Source organism: Clytia hemisphaerica, unplaced genomic scaffold (assembly GCF_902728285.1).
Source record: "Clytia hemisphaerica strain Z4C2 unplaced genomic scaffold, Clytia hemisphaerica genome assembly, whole genome shotgun sequence".
Classification (NCBI taxonomy): Eukaryota; Metazoa; Cnidaria; class Hydrozoa; order Leptothecata; family Clytiidae; genus Clytia; species Clytia hemisphaerica.
In genome coordinates, this window is record NW_027103551.1 from 382879 (window position 1) to 407030 (window position 24152).

The window sequence follows — 24152 nt, forward strand, 5'->3', positions numbered from 1 at the left end:
TGGAGCGCTAGCTAATCTACTAGCTGATAAGACAGATTCTCACGCGTCTCAAACCAAAAATTGGATCAGAACAAAAATTTTGTTCGCTTTAACGAGATCAGTCGTAACATGTATTCGCGGTACACGAACACTTAAACCAAACCTTAGGTTTGATGAGATTGATTTATTAAATAACAATATTTTGAAATGTTAGCTTTTCATAGATTTTAGTACTTAATTTTTTCACCGTATTTACCCTTGCTTTTGCTTATGCTTTTGAGTTTGGCATGACCGCTAGGTTGTGCTATTTCGACAGTTTTTCGATTCAGTTTTCAGTTTTGTTTGTGTCGTGATTTCAATTTTTTCTTTTCTTTATTTAACTTTGAATTTCCTAGCTCTACGTATTTTAAGCAATTTATATATTGTAACGTTTTAATTTAATATTTAATTACTATTAAAAAAAAAAAAAAAAAAAAAAAAAAAAAGCTGTGGGATGAGTGCAGTCTGATGTTGAAGTGTCAGAGTTTATTCGATGAGGTGGTCTTCAGACTTTACATACAAACAAGCCAAGGCAGGCAGGATTGATTGTCGTTGATATCCACCAGTTGTAGCTCGCCAAACATTTGATTTTGACTTTTTCTTCTGTAATTTTTCCTTTTAATTTTACTGGCCTCTCCTGGCCTCTCCCACGTGTTTCCACACAGGTTCAGCCTTATTCACTAATTCTTAATGGAGTGAATTTTTTTATCTGTCGAAAATATAGTCCACATATGTATTTTTCGTTAATTTCATATGAAGAGTTAGGGTTTTATACCCAGACGATCTCAATCGAACGGAATCGACGATCGAACCAATCAAACCAAATCGAACGCAATCGACCGATTGAAATTTGATTGTCGAACGCAATCGAATCTCAATCGAACGTCAAAATTCTGGGTAATATTCGATTGGTTCGATTGTTGTTCGACTGGTTCGATCGTCGATTCCGTTCGATTGAGATCGTCTGGCTTTATTCTTGCAGCTTCCCAACATCCATGCTCTCAAACATCACAAGCCGAATGAAATTACTTTCGATTTCCCGTAGAAATTGTGCGATGAACAATCCGGGGGTCAATGAATCGACGATCGAACGAACGCAATCGAACGCAATCGAATATCAATTGAATCTGAAAATTGCGGTAATATTCGATTGAGATTCGATTGCGTTCGACAATCGAATTTCAATCGGTCGATTGCGTTCGATTTGGTTCGACTGGTTCGATCGTCGATTCCGTTCGATTGAGATTGTCTGGTTATACTGAAAAGGCTTGTTACTGCGTGAAAATTGAAGAAAAACTTGTGTGAATGAGTGAATGCGTGATTCTATCAGGCTTTCGTGTTTTCGTAAAGAAAAAAGTTTACTTACATGGATGATTGATAGCGAATACCTGATGTTTTTTTCTTTAGTGCTGGTTTTCTTTGTTTATAAAAACATTCGTCCGAAAAAAAACACTTTCTGGAGTGCAGAATATCTTATTTTGACGAAAGTGAAAGTAATATAGGATTCCCGCGTCATTTTACCCGCGCAAATTTCGAAGCATCGACGGGGGTTATATGAGTATTTTTGATATTTCTTAATAGTTTATTATATTCGAGTTGTCTGTTTCTTTATTCAATTGTGTACAAAGATTGGTTCATTTTTGAAATTTTCTAGAAATCAGTCTCTTGAGGAATCATCTACGCTAAACAACAGAACAGATATCCTTTTCCCAAACAATTGGAGGAATTTAACCCCCTGATTACTAGTACCCAGGCCTTATTGCCGATCAAAACAAAATCGAAAAACATCAAAAGATCAAAGGTCAACTGCACAGTCAACGCCACACTCCAGAGACAGAAGGTCGTAGGGTTTTCTTAATCCTTTTCTTATCTTTGTTAGATAATCTTCCTAGTGAAACAGACATCCAGTAAATCAATGCCAATAAGGTTGTAAGTCTTTGAATGTTTAAATTTGATTTCGACATGTCGAACATGTACGATGTATACGACGTAGTTTTATTTTGAGGAGGCAAGAAAAAAAGTCAAACTGAAACTGATAAAAAAGTACAAAGTACAAGCTATACTTCTCTTTTGCTTCTAATGATGAATGATGATGACAGGGATGTGATGAGTGAGGGTTTTATTCAGGGAAAAAAGATAAAATACATATGTTTGCTGTAAAGTGAAAGCTCTTTCACAATTTTGAAGATGACCTTTGGACTTTATATTTACATTTTTGGGATGTTTTTGCAAATGAGTGAGTAGCGTTTCTATTGGCAAATAATGATGTAATCAGTGCAAAGTACATGCTACTACACACTATTTATCTTGAGAAATTCAAGGCAGCAACCATTTTGCCATTGAATAGTAGAGCAACCTGGAAGAGTATATTTATTATTTCTCATCAAGATTTTTGATTGTGAGATCATTCAATTTTCAAGTCTTTTTACTGTCAAGATTTAACTAAAAATCAAGTGAAAATGTCTGGAGATAACAGAAGTGACATGGAAGTCGACACACTGCCAGATACACCACCAAATGAAGTGAAAAGCTTCCATGAAAGATTGTCAGAAATTCCAATGTACTCAATGACATTGTCTCAGCTCACAAGTGCTTACACATCATTGAAGGATCGTAATCAAGTTTTGAACCAAGCTTTTACCACTGGGGAAAAGTATTTTACCCAAGCTAGTGAAGTTGCAAAGCCAGTTGTTCTTTCTGCTACAGAAACTGCACTAAAAGCTGCAAAACCAATTGTTGGTGACATAACAGACCCAGGTAAAATTATTTCACAGTGATCATTGCTAAATCTTTTTTAATCCATATATACGTAAACCAGTCCCTCTCTAACTTGATTTTTCTGGAATACTTTTCCAGTCCAAACTATTTCAGAAAAGGAGAGCGAAAACATTCAATAAGGCTGGGCTTAAAAAATTGTTGGTTTGCCGTCATCTGACCCTAGATTAAGGAGGTGGGTCGGTCGGTCGAAATTTTGTTTTATTTTGGTGATTTTTGAAATTTTCGTCCATGGAAAGGTTAACAGTTTGTTTACATTTAGGTAGTTTTGAATGAAAAACAGAAGTGCTAGCAGGGAATTTACGATTCTTATGCTTGAGACAAACAAGATACAAGTTTTGATTTTTTATTGTTTGAAGTTTTTGAAGGAAAAATAATCTTCTTTAAAATGGTAATAAAATTTTTTGGGTCGGCAGGTCGGCAGGTTTCGAGGTAGGGTCGGTCGGGTGATGGCAAACCTAGTCCAGCCTAGTAAAGTTTTTATCCAGGCTACAGGAAGCCATCCAAACTCTACTGGTACTGCTCTAATTTGGGATGATTGGTCGAAACATGGGACTGGTTAATATCTGGTCTGTATTTTCACTTACTGTTAAATCTCTTTGACAACAAATTTGTTTTGATACTCCACCAAGTTATCCAATCATACTTCTTCGTTCCTCTTGGAGTGCACAGACACTCCTGGACACTCGCGCGTGTTCCACTACGGATTTTTATTTCTGGTGAAAATTTCTTAGCCACAAATAAATGACAACCAACACCACTCCCATTCGACTTTAAATGTCAAATTAACATTTTTTCGTTGCAAAGTTTGAGTTTGGATGGTTCCCCTTAAAATCCAGTTTAGCAAATATCACAATTCCACAGTGCTGCAATTTTCCAAAATGTTGTGGTTTTTCACAACACTTAAACGGAGAGCAGATTGCGATTTTACACAACACTTCTTTTTTGTGTGATATCTGCAATTAGGAATGCATAATAATTTTTTAGAAAATAAGTAAATAAATATCGTAATGGAGCAAAGTAGTGCTATTTTCAAGATCAATTATGAAAAATCCCCAGGGAAAAAATTAGCTGTTAGAGTGATCTGCCAAATGCACATAGCTTGAAACCCTGTTTGTCAGGAAAGATTCTTTCCATTAGAACAGTGTAATTTCTTAGATGATTTAACTATTTTTATGAAGGTGGCTGCAATGTGTAATGTCATTTTTCATTTTTGTTTTTATACATTTCAGCTGGAAAAATTGATCAGTGTGCATCGGAAGCATTAGCAAAAGTGCAAGAGAAACTTCCAATTGTTAATCAAACTCCCACACAGGTTTGTATTTTCATCTGAGTTTAGAACATAAAAATCAACCTGCAATAGAATTCTTGTAGGACTAGATGCCATTTTAACTCAATGACTCCAACATGAGATACTCTTAGTGTCCAACAAAAATAAAAATTAACGCACTAAGAAAGTCATACGTTATCAGTGTAGGACACTAAGATTATATATATGTAATGTTTTTGGGGTCATTAAATAGTGTTTTAGAGCTGATCTTTTTAGTCAAAACTGTATCGTTTCCTTCAAAAGGTCTATGACAAATTAAGAAATAAAGAACAGTTCTCGATTTGATTATTTTGCCTGATTCAATTATGTATTAGTTATCGCATAGTGCAGAGTGCAATATGGGATTTATTTTTTGAGTTCTTTTATTTTTTGCTTCTTATTTTCAAGGCGAGTGATAATAACAGCAAAAATAAAAGAACGAGAAAAATAAACCCCTATTGCAAGAGGTATTACTCTCGGGTACCTAATAGCCAGGGGGTTGGAATAAGCAGGGGGGTTGGAAAAAATCTCAAAATTTAATAAGCGAGGGGGGTTGGAATAAAAATGTCCTGGGTGGAAAATGTTTGAAAAGGAGGCTAATACAGTAGAATTAAGACAAAAAAGGGAACTTTCAAAAACATTTTTCCAAAAATTAATTAGCGGGGGGACGGCTATTAGGTACCCGAGAGTATGTGATAATTGGTTTATTGCAAGACTTGAAAAATCTCCTTTTTTTATTTCTCAAAGAAATTGACGTTAAAAAAATTAAGCTATTGCATTGATCAGTGCAATAAATGAAGCGCAACAGTGCAAATAAAACGAACAGTGCAATAAATGAAAATATGACGTTTATGCACTGTAATGTAACCAATCAGATTGAACATATTTTACACGTCATGCGATAAACTGTAATATTTATTGAATTAGAAACCACTTAGTTTTAATATGTTCAATGCTTTTTCACTTGACAATTAGTAAGTAAGTCTGCAACCGATAGCTATCTACCCAAAAGTAGGGAAGGTGGCCACTCCTTCTCTCTGAATTGCTGATCATTAAGCAGAGAGCAATACCATTTTGGAAATATTTGGTATGACCTGGCTGGGGGTTGAACCCACAACCTTGCGCATTGTGCTGGATGCTCTACCACTACGCAACGGTCACTTGTCAACTAAATTGGGCTGGAGTCTATTTAAGACAAAGATTTAAGGAATGATGACTCCAGTCAATAAGGCCTTGCATAATCATTTGGCCTACAGGAAGCTTCAGTTGCTGGTCCTGAGCAACACCTCCAAATTATGGATGTGTCCAAGAAGTCAACTCTTCTCAACTCAACTATTGATAGATTGATCCTAGTCCCTTCCCTTGATTTATATTTTCATTATGCCAATAAGTTCAGGGGATCAGTACTAAACTCTCTGACATATAAGTCATATAACAGTACTTTTTAAAGAGATTTTCTCGAATTTTTAGAGAAATGGTACTATTTTCCAAAGTCTTAAAGTTTGAAATCTCTAAAAATGGGTTCTGACTTGGTTCTTGAAAATAAAAAATTGTATTTGGAAGATATTTTGTGAAAATTTATTTATCATTCTAAATACTGAAAAATGGTTTTCTTGTATTTTAGATTGCTGAAAGTGCGAAGGCTTCTGCATCAGAAACTGCCAATTATTACAAAACATCAGCTCAAGAAACAGCAAACTATTACAAAACATCTGCACAAGAGACTGCAAATTATTACATCGAAAAGCTCAGTGCTTCACGCATCGGTCAGCAAACCACAACCCAACTTGATAATGCTGTTTCATTTTCGGAATTGATGGTAGAGATATGTTTTCCAACTGATGGGAGTTGTCCAGATGATTTGAAAGAACTAGAACAGGCTGAAGAAGACGAAGATAAAGGACTTTTAGTTCGAGCTGGAAACCTCAAAGAACGAGCTGTCAGACGTGGAACACGTAAAGTTATGTCTTATACACCAGTCCAAACTACCATTGACAATGTAAGTTTATTCTGCAAACCGTAAGACTGGAATTATAATTTGTATACACACTTTTTTTATAAGAATAGTGTACTTTGGATGAGGGTCAAGTATTCTTAAGGAAGTGCCAAAATTTAGGGTGAAATATTTATAACGTAATTCTTACTTTTTTAGACTTGACCTTTTTACAATCATGAGAAATGATCAATTTGAGAGTTTTGGGCTTTTGAGTGAAGATTTGGGTTAAAATTTGATTTCTTCCTCAAAGCTTAAATTTATCTCTAACAAAGGAAGCAGTTTTTTCTGTTAACCAAATACAAAATGACCGTATTCTTATCAAATTCTGTGAAATTCACCCTAGAGGGTATTCTTAGGGTATTCTTACGATTTGGCCAATTTTCACCCTGATATCTTATAGAAGATATTCTTATAAAAAAAGCGTTTACTGTTTGAAATGGCCGATATAATTGACTTTGAAAAAGTCCTCATATATATATAGGAAAAAAATTTTGATCAAACTTTCTACTTACCAAACTTTTATTTTTATTTTTCAGGTTCAATATGCACAGAAGCAAATTTCTGAAATGACCCAAAAGGTTTTACAAGGAACCAATTATGTTGCAACCAAAAGCCTTGAAGCGAAAGATCTATTGAAGGAGAACTACCCAACAATCAAAACTTTAGCTCAAGAAACTTTAGTAGAAGGTACTGAACTCATCGGCAAGAAGTGGGATCACGTCTATAAGACTAGTATGTACATTCCAAAGAAAGCTATCCAAGTGACTGGAGAAGTCTACATTAATGCCCAGGAAATCGTGTTCGCTTACAGCAAGGTATGTCTTTTTCATTTTTTGGAAACAATAGATTCTTATTTTGATTGAGATACATAAAATAGTTACAACCTAGGTTAATTACTTTTCTTGCCATTCAGTGGTACATCGGAATGAGCAATCGAAGGTGTCTCTTGTTGACTTGCTGAATCCTTAAAAGATTGTTTTTGCTCTTAGACAGTTGTATGAAAAAAACTAAGGTAATTTTTTTCTCAAATTGTGATTATAATGTGCCTTTACTTTTTCTAGGCTCACTCACTGACTGAACTTCCGCATGCAGTTGTTGAAATGGCTGAAAAGTACTACAACAATCTTGCAACAGAAGGAATGACAATAGACCAAGTCAAAGAAAAGGCTGTTGCATTTGTTTACGTCCCTGCTCAAGTTGTCTCTGAGTACCTTCGAACCTCGCGTCTCGTCCAATGGGTCGTACCGAAATCAATTCAAACCGAAAGAATTGAAATGGTCGAAGTTACACACTCCTCAAGTCCCGTTCAACCAGAAGCTTCGACTAATGGCACCTCTGATACAAGTCCAGTACATACAGCTCAAACAAATGAGAAAGAACTGATTGAATAAATAAAGATGTTCTTTAATTTTTCAATTCATTCTCCCCCCGTATAGGTTGATTAGAACTCTTTATTAAATTTCTTGGTATGATTAACAGTTTGAAGTAAACATATAAATATTGGTGAAAATTAAAGATTATAAATTCTGTAATTCTGAATGTTAGAAAATTTGTTTATTCTTATATTATTAAAAAAACCTTTTATGAAATATTGAATATTGGACAAAAAAATTTTTTAACAGTCATTTTGCAGAAGCTTAAGTGTTGTAGAGAATACTTAATCGTTCTTTTTGATGTTAATGTCATCTCGGCTCATTGGATAAAAATTTCTTCAAGTAGAATTTTTGGAAATAATGGGTTCGATTTTTTAGTAATAGAAAATTGAAAATTACTTTGAGTTATCTTTGCTAATCTTCATTAAGAATTGTAATAATATTTTCAAATTTAATAAAATCCTTATGTTTATGAGAAAATTCAATGAAATATATATTATGCATGCGCGAAGTATCTTTTTTAGAAATGATGTTATAGTTCTTGATCTTACCAGCTGGAAAAATCAGTAATTTTTTATTAGAAAAATTAGACGACTAATTAGAGGGAAAGTTTGGGAATTTTGGTACCCTTTTCTGGACTTCTTCCCGAATTTTAATTTTTTTTTCTCCTGTTTTTATAACCCATGACTGAAATTAGATTTTTCCAGAGGTTTAAGACCCTTAAGGGGATTTTGAAACATTTGAAGGTTGAAAACCGTCTTGAAGACCGACACATACCTGAATTCTCCATTTGCGTAGGTGATCCCCAGGGTATGGATTTGTACTGTAGTCTATTTTTGTTCTTTTTGCTTAATCGTTTTTATTCTATTGTCTTGTTTGTACGTCAATAAAAGAACTGATTTTTTTTTTCAGAACCCAGTTTTGCATTTTTTCAAAAGGCTCAAAAAGCCGCTGAGTGAAAACGGAAAGCTAAGGTTTTGGATGTGAAGCTTTGAAAAATGACAATTTTACCAAGCATTGCTTTTCAAGAAGTAATTTGTAATTCTCTAATGAAAGCTTGTGAAACCTTTGATAAAGTTGATCACCTATGATAACAGGTTAGGAAATGGCCTCTATATACGCTTATATAAGATCAACTTTAAATATTATATGATACTGAAATTTGACCAAAAATCTTTAAGAAAAGTTTGGGGAAAGTTTCGACAAACCTGAACCTTAGGTTTTGGAAATTACAAAGATAATGATATTAATTTTCAAGCAATTTTTAGTATAAATTAGATTATATCAAGAACAATAACTTTTTTGTCATTTTTATCCTAAAAATCTTAAAAACAGGTAAGAATCACCAAGAATCCACTGGCTTTTAAAAGAACGGACGAAGCTATCTTCATTCTTGATCAAGAAGTTTCAGGAGAGCAGTTTTTTGTAGGCAGATCTTTAACCCTTTAAGTGCCGATGTCGTATATATACGACATGGGCTATATAGGAGGGCGAAGCCCTCCTGTAATGCCCAGTTTGAGTTAGAAATCGTTATTTTTGGTCGAACTCGTAGGAATTAGATTGTCCTTTATGGTCAAGCAAAAAAAATTTCAAAAATGAGTCTTTCCAGCGAGATTTTAAGCAAAAAAGTCAAAAAAATGCAAAAAATTGACAAAAATTCACTTTTTTGAGATTCTGACCGTTTTTTGACTATTTTTGGTCAACGAGTGATCCAAGAACCTCCAAATTTGGCCCTGTTTTACTTTATTCTGTCTTCTAGTGAATTGATTTGAAGTTTTACCACTGGGCACCTTTCCATCAGTTCAGTCAGGTCCGCGCAGCGGGCCTGACTGCTTTAATTCCCCTAACGTACCCCCCCCCCTTGGCCGCCGCCCACCACGCCCTTCCTCAATCGGGCGGCGCCGAAGGCACCCAAAAGAAAGAGGAGACTCTAAGCTATCCAACGAGCTATATACGAGCTTCTAATTCTTTCTAGATCAGGTGATATAAGCCCTTAAAGTTTGAACTAGCGATTTTTAAAAAAAAACTTAGAAAAAAAGACCCTGGCACTCAAAGGGTTAAATATAGAAAAAAACACATTGCTGTCAATAAAATCAAAGCAAAACGTCATTGAATATTTCTCAATTTCTTAATCTAATATAAACAGATCATTGACGTACTTCATATGTTAATTTGGAAAAACCTAATTCACATTAAATCAGTTTAAATACAATCCACATAACAACAAGTGAATATGCCATCAAAAGTGTTTTGATCTATACTTTTGAAACTTCCTTACCTGAGACGTGGTCCTCAGTTATCTCTGTCTCATCATCAGAGCGCGCGAGAACATGCGAAAACGGTTCATGTCGTACTTAATACGAATAGAAATAACTGACTCGTTCGGCCACATTTTACCCCAAATATGAGCTCTTGAGGGGAGCCATGTTACGGACTTAATTGTGTTGGAATAGCAATTAACGCGAAGTTATAACAAAGAGTATATTTTAGCGATTTACAAAATTATTAATTATCTTAAAATTATGCTAAAATTATCCTAAAAGGAATTTTTTTGAAAACAATTACAAAAATAACAAAGAGTATATTTTAGCGATTTACAAAATTATTAATTATCATAAAATTATTTTAAAATTATCCTAAAAAGAGAACATTTTGAAAACAAAAAGTAATATAACTGATTTCTACGGATGTCAGAAAAATTGTTAAAAAATAATTTACTTTTAAAATTATCCTCTCAATATTTTACGATACAGTCGATACATCTTTTGATGTATGAAATGACATGTTTAATGGCTACTGACGGTGAGAAAAATTCAAGCAGTAAGATATTTGAAAATACCTTTAGTTTCGAAGCAAAATTTCAAGGATTTCCGATACTGAAACAATTTTAGAATTCCGAAATACCGAAGGAGTTTTACCCGATTTCAGCAATTCCGAAATACCGTACGCCCCCACTGAGTAGTGCTTCTTTTACGGCAACCGTTTTTCGTGAAATCCTATCAAATGTAACAGACATAGTTTCCAAGCTTTTAAAAACCTAAATATAAGTGCAGTAGATTAAATGCTAATACGTTTCTTAATTAATAAGAGGACTTTTCGATGAGACATGAATTCTCAACCGTTATTCATGATCAGTTTCTGATCACTTCCATGGCCATGTTGTCAACTCCTTTTTCAACATTTCCTTCAACTTGCAAAGTTTTCTTCATCAAATGTGAGGAGGTAGCAACCATCTTTTTCTTCACAATGAAAGCACTCAGGGCGAGAATGATTATTCCTAAAACAGCAATCAATGAAATTCCTTCTGGTCTTCCCAAAAATCCTTCATTCTTTTGTGCTGGTGATTGTCCTAAAATATGAAAAGTTTAAAGTTTCGTCCCCTTTATGCTGCTAAGAGAAGGATCTAGTAAATATCAGCCAGTCATGAAATTCGTGTAAGATTTGCGATTAGTGAAAATCTACATCATTCATATTTACTTATCAAGGGCTCATCAATCGTAAAGAATCCCCGAATCACACCATTACGGGAAGCAACTGGAGTAGATTCTGTTGCCAGGTTGATAGTCGAAGACAGTTCTTTTACTAGAAAGCTCCAGAGCTTAGACTCCAAATTGGGAGATATATCATTCAGTATGACAATGACCTAAACCAAAAATTCTGACCTGGCTTGTCTGGAAGGTTGATGATAAAAATAGGTTGACTGGAGATTGTTGTTTTCTCAAGAATCAATGAATCACTGACAGCTTTTCTCTTTCTTTTTGAAGTCTGACCACATCTTTTGCATTCTCCGCTTAAATCGGCAAAATCTTCATTTTTACAAATCAAAACTTCACATACGATGATGACTGCATTAGAGTTCCCAAAATATCTGAAAGCTAACATTTCCCATGAGAACCGATGGATTGCAGTTTTTGAGGAGGTGATAGCAGTTGTCTCGTCATCCTCGCATCTGAGAAAAAATTTTTCATTTTCTCCCGCCGTAACAACTGTATCGCCTCGAAAATTTTCGTCAATTCTTTTGTCATTTTTTCCCCTCGGGTACGGAAAGGGTTAAGGTGACCAAATCTTTGAACAAGATGACTCACTCATATGCCCCCCCCCCCACTTTTTGGTAGACCATGTCATGCGTTTGTAAGAGTTATTATTTTAAGCTGGTTTGAGACCAAATCAAACCACAAAAACTATTATTCTCCCCAATTAGATATCGTTTTAAGGTGTTTTGAGGGTGTAAAAAGTGAAAGAAATTTCTTCGTCGCCCAACCATGGTGGACGACATTTTTTTCCAAAATGTTGGCCCCCTCACTCAAAGGGGCTCACCGGGGCTCATGCACAGGGCACATCATGGGAAAAAAATTTGCTCTCTCGAGATGTCTGAATCAATCAAAACATGAAAATCTGTGTGTATTTTTGTTCTAGTGATCAAAACATCTTACTTAATCCATGAAAAATATAGTTTATAAGGTTAAGAATTTAAGGTATAAACTGCTTTATTGCCTGGTATAGGGGATAAGACATCATATACTATCAGTTCTTTGGAATAATTCCGGACGATTGCTCATTTGAAATACCCTTTTAAAATGTCTAACCTGTCTTTAATCAAATTATATCTTCCAGAACCATCAGCTCTGGTTGCATAACAATTTTGTGGAGAAGTTTTGACCGTATTTGGAGCATCTACAATATCTAATTGGAATTCCAATGGTTCATTAATTGTCACCATTTGTATTTCTTCGTCATTGCCTGGCTTTGTCACTTTCATCTTTAATGAAAATTCAGATGTACCGTCTAAAGTGAAAAACAAAGCGCATTAGATACTCTCCGAACGATAGAAACTCAAAAATTTGGAACACAAAGTCGTTTTTTCTTGGTTAATTATTCAAAATGAAAACTAGCCTTTCCAATCTATCTGAGAAGATTCTTTTCAATAGTTTTCAGGGACCTTTATACACCATGGTGAAACTTTTAGGTGTCCAAGCCAAATTTCGAAAATCGACCCTCTTAGAGAGTCTGAGTTTCGAAAATTTTGTCCAATTTTTGACGTTTTTGCCACCCTTAGAGAGACCATTTCCATAAACTTTAGCCAAAATTTTCAAATTTTAGACCAAATTGCTAAAATTTATATACCCAACCCGCGGAGTACAATCGCCTAAATAAATTAGGTGTTTTAGAGCCTATAAAGCCTTAATGAGTTAGTAATTCGATTTCAGGGATCAAGGCATTATGTTCTTCCATAGTTCTTTCTTATAAAAGAACGTGTAAATCTTTTCAACAAAATTTTTGCATACTTAAGAAAGGATTTGTTGTATCCCGATCTTTGACGTCGATATCCAACTTTTCGGTAAGTCGTCGGTCAAGGAAACATTGAACAGTGAAGTTATCATTAGAATGGCGATAAATCAAATCTGAATCATCTTTTGGTCCATACAAAATAATGATTTGTTTCTCGAAGACAATTTGATCACCAGAATGGTAAGCCTCGACGCCACAGTCCGTATAATTTGACGTCATCCAAAGACGGCCTGCAAAAAGAGGGAAATAAAGTTTAACAGTGTGTGTATGGGAAAAATGCATAAGAGAGGGAGGTGAAATTTCAACAATAGCAAACTGTTGACCCCGTGAAAACAAATGGAAGACTGTCTAAAAATTTTACATTAATACAATAATGACCGGTTTTGATTTTTAGAGCTTTATCCTATAAAGCGGAAATAAAGCGGAAAAAACAAATGAAATGATGTATCAACGCATTGTTCATTTTTCCTTTGAAAAGTGACGCCACAATGGATTTTCTTAACAACGGGCAACTCTGTACAGTGTAGGCCCGTCGTCATGCGAAAAGAACCAATTGCATTGAGCAAAAAACCATGTAGCCCGCTTCGAAAAAGAAAAAGTAACCGGTTAACAATGCTGAGTTATCCACGATTATCATCGACGCAATTACTTATGAAAACGAGAAATAAATACCTTTATAGATCTTGTCAGTGGAGCTCGCATTAAATATTCCGCAATCTTTATTACCAGCAAATTGAATGGAATATGATGCAGGCTTTTTGCTCAAACCTTTCATACTAAACCCAGCGGCAAAACCATATGGTTGACACGTTAGATCCATGAATTTTTCATCTGTAAATTTTGAATAATCTTTATTTTCGTTTGGTGTTTCTCAAGGGGCAGTAATGAAACGTCAAGCAATCCATAGAGAAGCCTCCATAACTCGAAAAAGCACTTGTAACTTACATTTATTTGATTTATAGATTAATTCCTAGTAGCCAGTCACGAGTTATGGTGATTTACATTTTTAAGCCCATGATATTGAAAATATAAGCTCCAGTTTAGACGGTCGAATTTGAGCCCTGTTTTTCTATTTGTTGGAGTAGTTGAAAAGTGGGCAGAAAGTTGGCAGTCAAACCTTTGCTTAAAAGATATCATTGTATTGAATAACTCTCTATCAGAATACTGTATCTATCAGAACTCATTTATTGAAGTCAAAAAGGGCAATGCATTGGCTTTAGACAACTAACTTTCTACCCATTTTAATTCACAAATAGGCAGGGCAAAAAGTGGACCAGAGCATATGCATGCTTACCTGAACAAGTCATTGGCAAAATAGCTTCAAAAGCTTCATTTTGAAAAGAGCTTAATTGATCTGGATTACTGCGATAAAAGGCCCTGGAGCCATCACCAGCAATCAAACAATCTCATTCCTACTTGGTATAATTAGATAAAGCTCCATAGCTAACAAATTTACTAAAACAAGGGTGTATTGCATTCAAAGAAGGTATTCATTTGCTATGATCTAATCTTTTCTGCAATCATGTATATTACCTGGGCTCAATGTTGTTGAAGACTACCGTGAAAAGCACAGCTCAAAATCATATATTTACGCTGTGCCGACGAATCGAGATTCTATTCATCGTGCAATCAGCGAAGACAAAAGTAACCATGACGACCATCCAAGATCTTGGATGAGCGTCATAGTCGATATTTTTATTCCCGTCGTTGAAAACACAACTTACAAAAAGTCATTAATGCTTTGTAAAAAGAGTCAGTGATAGAGAATCATAACATAAAGTCTGTCTATTATTTCGATTCAATTAAAGTGACATTTCCATAATTAAAAGTTTAGTAATTACTGTTATACATTTGGGAATCATGTAAAAGATTTCTTTCGAAATAAACTCATTTCAACTACACTTGGAGGTTTCTGGGGAATTCGTAAATAGTAAACTGCATACTGATACAGTCTGCTAGACATTAATATGGTAATATTTGCTCTTCATCTTTGATTTTTTCTACAGTGATTAGATTGACACATGCGCGATAAAATTTATATTATTTGTCTTCAGAGGTTACTATTTTCTTTGAAAACTGAACCTCTGATACTCAGGGTAGTTGAAGACATCATATAATGCGATGATAAGACATCAAAATGGTCAGTTGAGCTTGATTCGTTGAGGACTTCTTGAGATGAAGTAGTAGAGGGGAAGAGTGATGGTTGGATGGGGGATGAAGAAGGGTGTATGAAGGAAGAAGGAGAGTCAACAATGGATGTAGAAGGACTGATATATGAAGAAAGACTCGGTGATTGAGAAGGGCTTGGTGAGGGTGAGGGTGAGGGTGAGGGTGAGGGTGAGGGTGAGGTTGAGGGTGAGGGCGAGGGCGAGGGCGAGGGCGATGGGGAGGAACTCATTCTCATTTCTGGTGGCATCGACGACGATGAAGACATTTCGGATACAATTGAGGTGGATTCTAAAAAAAAGAAAGTCTTAGGTAGATATGATGTAAGCCTTTTGGTAGCTCTCTGAATGGTCTCAACCCAAAGGATAAGGAGTCATGACTGATACTGACAACCATGGATTTATTAAGGGCTCTGAGTACCTCTGACCATAGTCGGAAAATTGATTTTAGTATTTGAACATAAAAATTATATTTTAGGTTCTTTAACACTTTTAACAAAGAATTGCCTTTATAAATTGCTTTTTAATCAAATCCCTTAAGAGTAATTAGTATATGTAATCACATGATAACGAGTCCGAAAGGACGAGGAAAATTCGAAACAAAAAAATCACGAGCGCAATTTTCGAATTGTACGAGTTATTGTGTGATTACGAGCTAATCGCACAATGGCTTTCACTACTTTTTCCCAGTTACAGGAAAGTAAATTACAGAAATTACACTGAGAGTTTTATATTTTTCTCTTCTCTTTATGTCTTTCTTTTATTGTTGTTTATTGATTTTCTTTCTCACAAAATAAATTTCGAATGCAATTAAAACGTTCGATGCAAAATAAATGTAAGAAAAAGCATTAAATCAATTTAGTAAACATCGGCGCGGCATTGGAGAGTGTGATTAACGATTAATTGCTCCCTACAGGATGCAATTAACGATTAATCAGGCTAGTGAGCTCTCTTTGAGGACGTGTCAAATAAGAAAAAATAACCCATCGTGCGAATAAGAATTTAATTGCAAAAATGACGTTATGAACTTTAAAAAAACGTTAATAATATGTTGCATCACCATCACCTTCTTTTATAAAAAGTGCTAAGTTTTAATGGGTAAAAATTAACCAGTTCTTTCAAACTGTCCGAAAAGAATTGAACTGTTTTAAATTTTTCGGAAGATTTTTCTAAATTAATGCATCAAAAGTTATGGCTGGTTTTCTATGAAAAATTGGGATGGAAAATTGGTCAAAAAGCACTATTTTCAAGATTTTCAAGCAAATAAGCTTTTAGTAAAAATTTTTCGAAAAAATAATTTTAGTTCGGTAAAAGATACATCATCTACCGCAAAAGTTTTTTTTAAATGTTTTTTCTTCGCCGAAAATAAGCTCTTCAAAGTTGAAATATTCTTCTTCGCAATAGTATATTCAGTTCTTCTTCATCAATTTCTTTCATTGTGATTCTTGAATTTTCAGACTCAAGGATAATTGGCCTAACAGAAAATGTATAACATGCTATAGTTTTGTGCGCTACATCAAGTAGAAAATTGTATTTTGTAAGTGGCAAATATTAAATTTTCACTATGGTCAGAGCCCTTAAACAGTTTGAGCAAAAGAGAATTGACTTTTAAATTTCATTCTATATACAGATTATCATGAAAGACTTCAGATGTGACTTAATTTTTTGATGAGCAGTGCTACATAAATGGGGCCCTAAATGATGAGATGTATCTTTAGTTTAAATATTACCTGGACATGGAAGTGAACGAGCTTCTGTAGTATCTCTTTGAGCACTCAATTCTAGATTTTTACAACCACATGGTTTTCCAGGTGGGTTCTGACAATTTCGTTCTCTTGAGCGTTGAGCGGCTCCACAGGTGGTAGACCATGCGTTCCATTGGCTCCACGGTGAAGATGAATAGTAATCGGTTTTAACTGGTGATAAAAATGCAAGCGAAAATAACTCAGGTTAAATATTGTTATGTTTTACTGAATGTACTGACAGTTTACAGGAAAATATTCGAACCAATTGCAATTTCCTCTTTAATGCTAGCATACAAATTCCAAACGTGGTGCGTGGTCGCCTCCGAATGCGATCGCATTCTTATTACTTACTTACAAATTCCAATGTTATCAAAACACAAAAATATGAAATCCTAAAAAACGGAAGACCCTTTCGTAAGCTGGACTCAACTCTCGTATCAGTACAGGTGTAGTTCAGATCCAGATACTTTGATCTTCCATCGCACGGATCATACCACATTAGGTTGTTGCATTTATCCGCAAAATTGAATCCTAAAAAAATATCCAAAAATATTCACCAGTAAAAACTCCTTAGTTTATACTGTCATGCACAGACTATGCTATAGTCTAAGACAAATCACTATCTAAGAAATAAGGCCAAAGCCGAAGAAAAGTCGCAAACGGGCTTTTTGCCGAAAACAGTTTACAATCGATGAGTTTGCTAGTCTCCCGCCGACTTTTTTTTCTGTATACCGCCATAACGCGATACCGCCATATTTTCCCGCCTTTACTGTCATTATAACGGATGGTAACATCGTCTATGTCATGCTAAGAGTGTTTCTATTTCTGCATGATCCGTAGGTAGAGCAGCAGTTGTGATGTTGTTCGGAGGGCGTTGTAATCTGTTAGATTACCTTTGCCCAAGGTAGAGTAGGTAGAGCACTCTTGAAGAATATTCGACTTTTACAGCACAACCTTGAGAAGCTATATGCAATTCTTAGATATAACTTACCTGCTTTTAATTTACATTGTGTTTCATTGTTACAAAAAGTCTTTGCATTTTCCAATTGATAAACAGCTAATGTGGAGTTGTAACAGTCATCCACATAACCACTAGCGGTTTGGCAACCTCGGTACTGATTCTTCCCCAGAATATACCTTTAATATTCATAACACCTGCAAATAACAATAAATGTTAACAACCCATCAATAGGTTTAATTGAAGGACAAATACACAAATTTCATACCAATCTGATATTGGTAATTTTGAGAGACTTTCAAAGTGCTACGTGTTTACGCTAAAATATTAAAATACACTACAAAGTTTGCATTGACAGTAAATTTTAATATCCTCGACTTCCGAAACAAATTCTTCCAGTGTTTCAAGTGATTTCATTTGAAATGGAAGTAAAAATTCAAATAAAACTTACTTATCATATTTCAAAGAGTTATTTTACCTGATTGGCATTTGAACGTCACGGTAGATGCTGTGCATGCTCGAAAGAAACAGTCTTCATTCAATCGACATGTGTATGTACAATAACCTGATGTTCCGCAAGCTAGAAAGTATGAAAAGTGTATTCGCATCAAAATCTTACTTGGCAAATGATCTTTTTGATGTTTTATTCTTATGGCACGAGATAATTCTCTGGCGTCCATCAGTGACGTAGTGACAATGTTGAAATTTGATGTGTTTTATCGTACCTTATTCTTATAGTGACACCATAATACAATGACTTGAAAACTGAAAACACTTTTATAGTCTGACAATATATATTATGGCTAGTAATCTTTTTCTTCACGTTTTGTTGACGAATTTTCTACCGAAAACGTATTTGACAGCGAGACTAGTTAGGGTCACTTTGACCTTCTATGGATAACATAAAATGTATTAACCCTATTAGCCCCAGGGGGGGGGGTAGAATCTACCACGCTGGAGTTCTTTTGTTTATATCTCGGAGAAAAATTTTTCAAACGACTTGAAACTTTCTGACTTTTAATAAAATCTTATTAAAAGTACTTGTACAAAATTTTAGGTTCATAGGTTGTCCAGATCAGGTTTTATGACTTTATTGTGAAACATGACATAAAACCCAGCTAAAATCCTTAAAACTCAAAATTTTAAAGTGCTGATAACTTCTAAACTATTTATTCAATCATTTTCAAATTTTGACACGTGATAGGCATTGATAATACAAATTTAAAAAATCTAAAGAAAATTTTTGAAAGTGACGACGTCATCATTTATGACGTCATCAAATTTTGAAAATTTTACTCATCTTCAGCATAGATTTTAAGATTAAATCTTCATGGAAATTGCAAAACCGGCAATTATGTTAAAGAACAGTCTTTTAACTTTCAGAATCTTCAAACAGAATCGAAATATCTTTATTGGTTCGACTGTAATAGACATTTTTGTAAACCATATATTTGGGCTTTTTTCCGACAGGTGGAAATTTTGTGATGACGTCATCAGTTTTTGAATGACGTCATCAATTTTTTTTTCTTCCTGGAAAATTGTATCATGATGGAGAACATCTGTACCAAATAATTTCATGGCCATAGCTCTTCTAGATCGAAAATAATCGAGGGTGGTAGATTCTACCCCCCCCCTGGGGATACAAAAGTCAAAAAAGCTTGGGGCTAATAGGGTTAAGCAGAACATACTTTTTTGCTGTGCATCAATTTCTCCAACAAGAGCCATAAACATCATCAATAAGTACATAAAGTTAATTATTGGAAACCGCATTGTTTGAATTTTATTTGAGACTTTATAGTTATGGATCCCTGAAAGAGTTAAGTTCAATTGAAGTTAGGAGCAGAATTCCAAGGTTGAAGAAGGAAAGTTAGGATCAATAAATCATAAAGCAACATGGGACATCCATTCAAGAAATTTTTCAGCCCTTGGGGATGAAAATAACGAACCAAAACTCAATGGGGATTGATATTCCCATGTTTTTAATGGCTGCGGATCTGAATTACATTGTTTTCGAGCCCGAAAACTAAGCAGGGATTGAAAAAATAACGCAATATTTAACGCCTCGTCGGCCATTTACTCCTTCAAGGCTGTCCATCTCGGGACAAGAACACCCCACAACCCTATGTGATATCCTTCGTTAGCAATAGTGCTATGAATCTCCAAAATTCAAAATCTGATGATTTTTAAGTCGAACAATTTTTCTAATCGTTAAATAAGACTCCACGCTTCAATGGGTTCTTGCTTAAAATACAGTATTTAAGCTTGATTTACCAGTGCTATATCTATGAAGTTGAGTTTAAAAAAGTTCAAAATCCACAAAATGATTAAAATCTTTCATTCCAAACAGCTCAAACTCGCCAAATATAACGAGGGAAACGTCCCCCGTCTAATACTGCACTGGTGAACAATGAAGATCCATTTGAATAAAAAATCCGTTTGTTGATTTTACGAGATGGCTTTTGTTTTATTCTGAACATACAATAAAGCCAAGTTGCCACCGTAACAGCGTCTAGTAGCTCTATAGCTTTTAAAAATTGCTATACATTCAAATTTATTTGAATGTGCAATTCATAATAGAACTTTGTTGCCCTTCAGTTACTGCTTGACCAACCAAATCGCTTCATTTGATATTTTCAGCGAGGAAATCAAAAAATCTTGATATAACCCTGTTGTTCCTAAGGTCGCGAAATAGAACTCTTTTTAAAATATTTGTTTTATAATTCCTTTTAAACTTAGTGCTCCAAAGACGCATAATATTTTTCTAAAGACAGCCTCTGACCAGCTCTCCGTTGATAGGTAAAAGCTATGAGCTAAGTAGTAGTGGTCTGGCTAAATTTTCCCGGGGTGCTGACCATAAGTTTAGCTTTGACTTAATGTTTTAGTAGAGTTTGGTGGCATTTTTGGATTTGGTGCTCCTTTCTCTAACTCGTCATGGGGGAGTGGAACCGACTCATTTGGCTACACGCTTTTTATAAGAACGGTGTTTTTCTATTTCATCATGAATATTCTATTTCAAAAATATTCTCTGGCTGAATGAATAAAATCATAATTAAAAAGTCTGTCCAGATATAATTGGCAGTGGAAACAAAAATGCTTGTAACTTTTGATAGTCAAATATAATTATGGAAATTTTTTTTATTTGTTTTAGAGAATCAAAAGCGCTATATTTGAATGTATTTTTGGTTGAAAAATTCGCGATTTTTAGCGGTTAAATTTGCGGTTGTAAAAATTGAGCTTTTTTTCTACTTATGCTATAACGTTCATTTTTACACCAGTGGTAGTTCAACCTTAGGTTAAGAAGTTTGTTAAATTTCAAGGCGAACAGAAAAGTCCTTCGGAAGATATGGGACCCGAAATACCCCTTGGTAGCACTTTTCTGTGAAATATCAAATCTCCAACTTATTACTAAAAACGGGGGTAGTGATATGATAAAACAGTTTTTCGATCATAACACATTTTACGATCTCCTCATAGCCAAACTGTGTTTAGTGTTTTGTGAATTAGCAAAGTTCTTTTAATGACTTAAAAATAACAAAGGCAATATAAGTTCATGCTTATCTTTTCAATAAAAACAATTATACTGTGATTTCACTTCGTTTCGAAATAATCAATGATACCAATAATACCAATGCACCAACACTTAAAACACTTTCCAACTTTTAATTGCACTGTTCAAAAAAGATAACATAACCCCCGTTTTTAGTAATAAGTTGGAGATTTGATATTTCACAGAAAAGTGCTACCAAGGGGTATTTCGGGTTTCATATCTTCCGAAGGACTTTTCTGTTCGCCTTGAAATTTAACAAACTTCTTAACCTAAGGTTGAACTACCACTGGTGTAAAAATGAACGTTATAGCATAAGTAGAAAAAAAGCTCAATTTTTACAATCGCAAATTTAACCGCTAAAAATCGCGAATTTTTCAACCAAAAATACATTCAAATATAGCGCTTTTAATTCTCTAAAACAAGCAAAAAAAATTTCCATAATTATATTTGAATATCAAAAGTTACAGGCATTCTTGTTTCCACTGCCAATTATATCTGGACAGACTTTAATTATTACCTTACCTCAAAATGGTTTCCCACTTTTAAAAAGCTACAAAGAAGTTTTTTAGGAACAACTTTAGATTTGCATAGATTTCAAGCAACGGGTGGCAAATTGCTGAAAGTTATGTCTCGTAAAACAAATTAGTAAATACATGATTGTAAACATTTAGTACTGGTGTCTGTCATCTTACTGGGATCGTGTTTAAAGATGTGTAACGTTTTTTATACAAGAACAAACTATATAAGAGCATAAGGCTTTGATGACCAAAATATTAGGAACAAGTTAAGAACATTTTCTTAGGAAAATGGAAAATGGACAAAAGTACTCGCAAAATGGTGAAAATATGAACATGTTAAGAACATTTTTTTAGGACCATCAGAAGGCTTCAAAATTTTTTGATGTTCTTATAAAAAAACGCGCAACAGCAATAAAGCAATATGTACTTTTAAGTTTTATAATCCATCGATAGAAACAGTCGAACTTTATGGTATCTCAATACACTCTTCTCAAGATGCATAAATTTATTGCTGTCCTCGTTTTCAAACAGATTTCATTGCTATGAAATTATACATTTAAACCAATTTAAATTCCCAAAAGGCAAACATTAACTCTAAAACAAAAGTACTTGAAATTCAAAATGTCTCATGAGGTGTAACCAACACAATTATCATTGTGAATATGTAATTTTATAGCAATGAAATCTGTTTGAAAACGAGGACAACAATAAATTTATGCATCTCGAGAAGAGTGTATTATTTAGATTTTCGGAGAAACAAGTTTACCCTTTACAGTGTACTCTGTTGAAAGAACCCACTGTATCCATAAGGGTGGTACTCTGTGCCAGAGTATAACGTGAATATTGAAATTTCTGCAGTACTTGAAGAACGAGAAATTGTGGTTGACTAAGTTTTCTAGGTTGGCTTGAAACCTTTTTTCTAGCTAACCATTTAGATAGCTTAGCAAACTCAACAAACTTAGCCAACCAACCAACTTTAAAGCCGACCAGAAAATTTAATGAAAGTAGACTGGTTGGCTGAGGCTAGCAAAATTTTCCAAAGGCATTATAAGGGGGTATTCAATAGTCAAGCCTCGGATCTGGTAAAGGTAGTGCGACTTGCATTAAGTGGGACCTTTTTTTATGATCGTACTCAGATCTTCTTCGTCTTCCAAACACTTCAGAGGGATTCTGGGATTCTTTTTCAATAGTTCAAGAATATTTTACAACTAAACCAACATGAATTGGGGTCTGTTCATTTGCCTGCTTTGCGACAAGGAAGAAAAATATACAAACATTTTGTGGTTTTTCTCTTTGATATATACAGATTATTTTTTATCGACAAAATTGAAACCAGGAAATCCCACCATGACTACTATAGAGCCTTTGAAGTTAGTTCGTGGTTTCTATAAGTTGTATCAAATTTTCGATTTGAAACGCTTGATATCTTTATAGATTCCGTTTGGCTAAAAAAAATGGCCATGGAGCTAGGGCAAGAGTTGTGTTGAATAACACGAATCATTGTTTTTCGGGGGAAAAATCTTCAACCCATAAAGTGCCACTGGCATGAGTTCCCCTCCCTCAAGTGGTTTTACCTAAATGTGTTTTAGTTTAATTGACCATACCTGTCTATACCTCTAGAAAGAAAATTTACCAATCTACAACCGAATATCCCGGAGAAAGTCAGTCAGTGAAATCTTAATTTGGGGGAGATGGAATCTTCCCCAAAAAGACGGCAGTAAAATAGACTCTCTCTAGAAACACTCTCCGCTAGTACACGCTTTTTTTTTATAAGAATACACTTTATAAGAATGTCCATGATGAAAATGGCCAAAAAATTAAGAATATGCTAAGAATATCACCATCATGGAATTTTGCTACTCAAGCTAAGAATGTCATTTTTAGAGCATTTTAAATTATTAATTGCCAATTACCCCAAAGTAATAAGAATGCTGTTAGAATATTTTTTAAGATGATTTTCCCAAAAAAGTTAAGAATATCCATGATGAAATGGATTTACACCATTCTTATAAAAAAAAAGCGTGTACGCGATAGGCTCGTCTTGCAAATCCTACCATTGTAACACGCGTGCGTAAATTATCGCTAATTTAAACCACTTGTTGTAGTTAATTCCTGTGATAAACAAAGAGGAAGGAATCCGTGGGGGTAGTACAGTCACTTTCGGTTGAGGTTGTGGACGGCGAAATTTGTCGTTCTTTTTGAAATTTGTCATTCTTTTTGTCTATTTTTAGTCATGTAGGATTTTTTACATAGACCCCCTCTACGTATTAAAAACAAGTTTTCCGTTATTTTGTGATTAGAAAATTTCCTCGAACTATGATCTCATATTACAAGACAGCTCTCTGAGGGAGACCAAATGTGACCTTATAAGTTATGAGATATTCTATGCTCTTGTCAATACGTCAATGAATAAGGACATATTAAGTTTCCTTGAAAAGTCAACAAAAATCTGCATATTC

The 24152-nt window shown here is 34.6% G+C and overlaps 2 protein-coding genes across 2 annotated transcripts; one reads left to right on the top strand and one right to left on the bottom strand.

Moving 5' to 3' along the window:
- Positions 1–2348: 2348 nt before the first annotated feature.
- LOC136800143 (perilipin-2-like) lies at positions 2349–7985 on the top strand. The gene is made up of 5 exons (XM_067056754.1): positions 2349–2775; positions 4026–4108; positions 5727–6101; positions 6635–6913; positions 7160–7985. The coding sequence occupies exons 1-5, from the start codon at positions 2478–2480 to the stop codon at positions 7487–7489; spliced, it is 1365 nt and encodes a 454-aa protein (XP_066912855.1). The 5' UTR covers positions 2349–2477; the 3' UTR covers positions 7490–7985.
- A 2475-nt stretch (positions 7986–10460) lies between these two features.
- LOC136800091 (uncharacterized) lies at positions 10461–14981 on the bottom strand. Its single transcript, XM_067056701.1, has 7 exons — positions 14860–14981; positions 14294–14307; positions 13433–13591; positions 12757–12990; positions 12040–12256; positions 11134–11420; positions 10461–10820 (listed from the first exon to the last, which is right to left on the bottom strand). The coding sequence occupies exons 1-7, from the start codon at positions 14871–14873 to the stop codon at positions 10603–10605; spliced, it is 1143 nt and encodes a 380-aa protein (XP_066912802.1). The 5' UTR covers positions 14874–14981; the 3' UTR covers positions 10461–10602.
- Between the last annotated feature and the right edge of the window lie 9171 nt (positions 14982–24152).

What these genes read in the sequence shown, in the direction of transcription:
- LOC136800143 (XM_067056754.1), top strand. Translation starts at nt 2,478, where the DNA reads ATGTCTGGAGATAACAGAAGTGACATGGAAGTCGACACACTGCCAGAT. An exon ending in TGGTGACATAACAGACCCAG is followed by an intron (nt 2,776 to 4,025) that starts GTAAAATTATTT and finishes TATACATTTCAG; the next exon opens with CTGGAAAAATTGATCAGTGT. An exon ending in TTAATCAAACTCCCACACAG is followed by an intron (nt 4,109 to 5,726) that starts GTTTGTATTTTC and finishes CTTGTATTTTAG; the next exon opens with ATTGCTGAAAGTGCGAAGGC.
- LOC136800091 (XM_067056701.1), bottom strand. An exon ending in TACAACAAATCCTTTCTTAA is followed by an intron (nt 12,257 to 12,756) that starts GTATGCAAAAAT and finishes TTTTCACTTTAG; the next exon opens with ACGGTACATCTGAATTTTCA. An exon ending in AGGTTAGACATTTTAAAAGG is followed by an intron (nt 11,421 to 12,039) that starts GTATTTCAAATG and finishes ATTTTTTCTCAG; the next exon opens with ATGCGAGGATGACGAGACAA.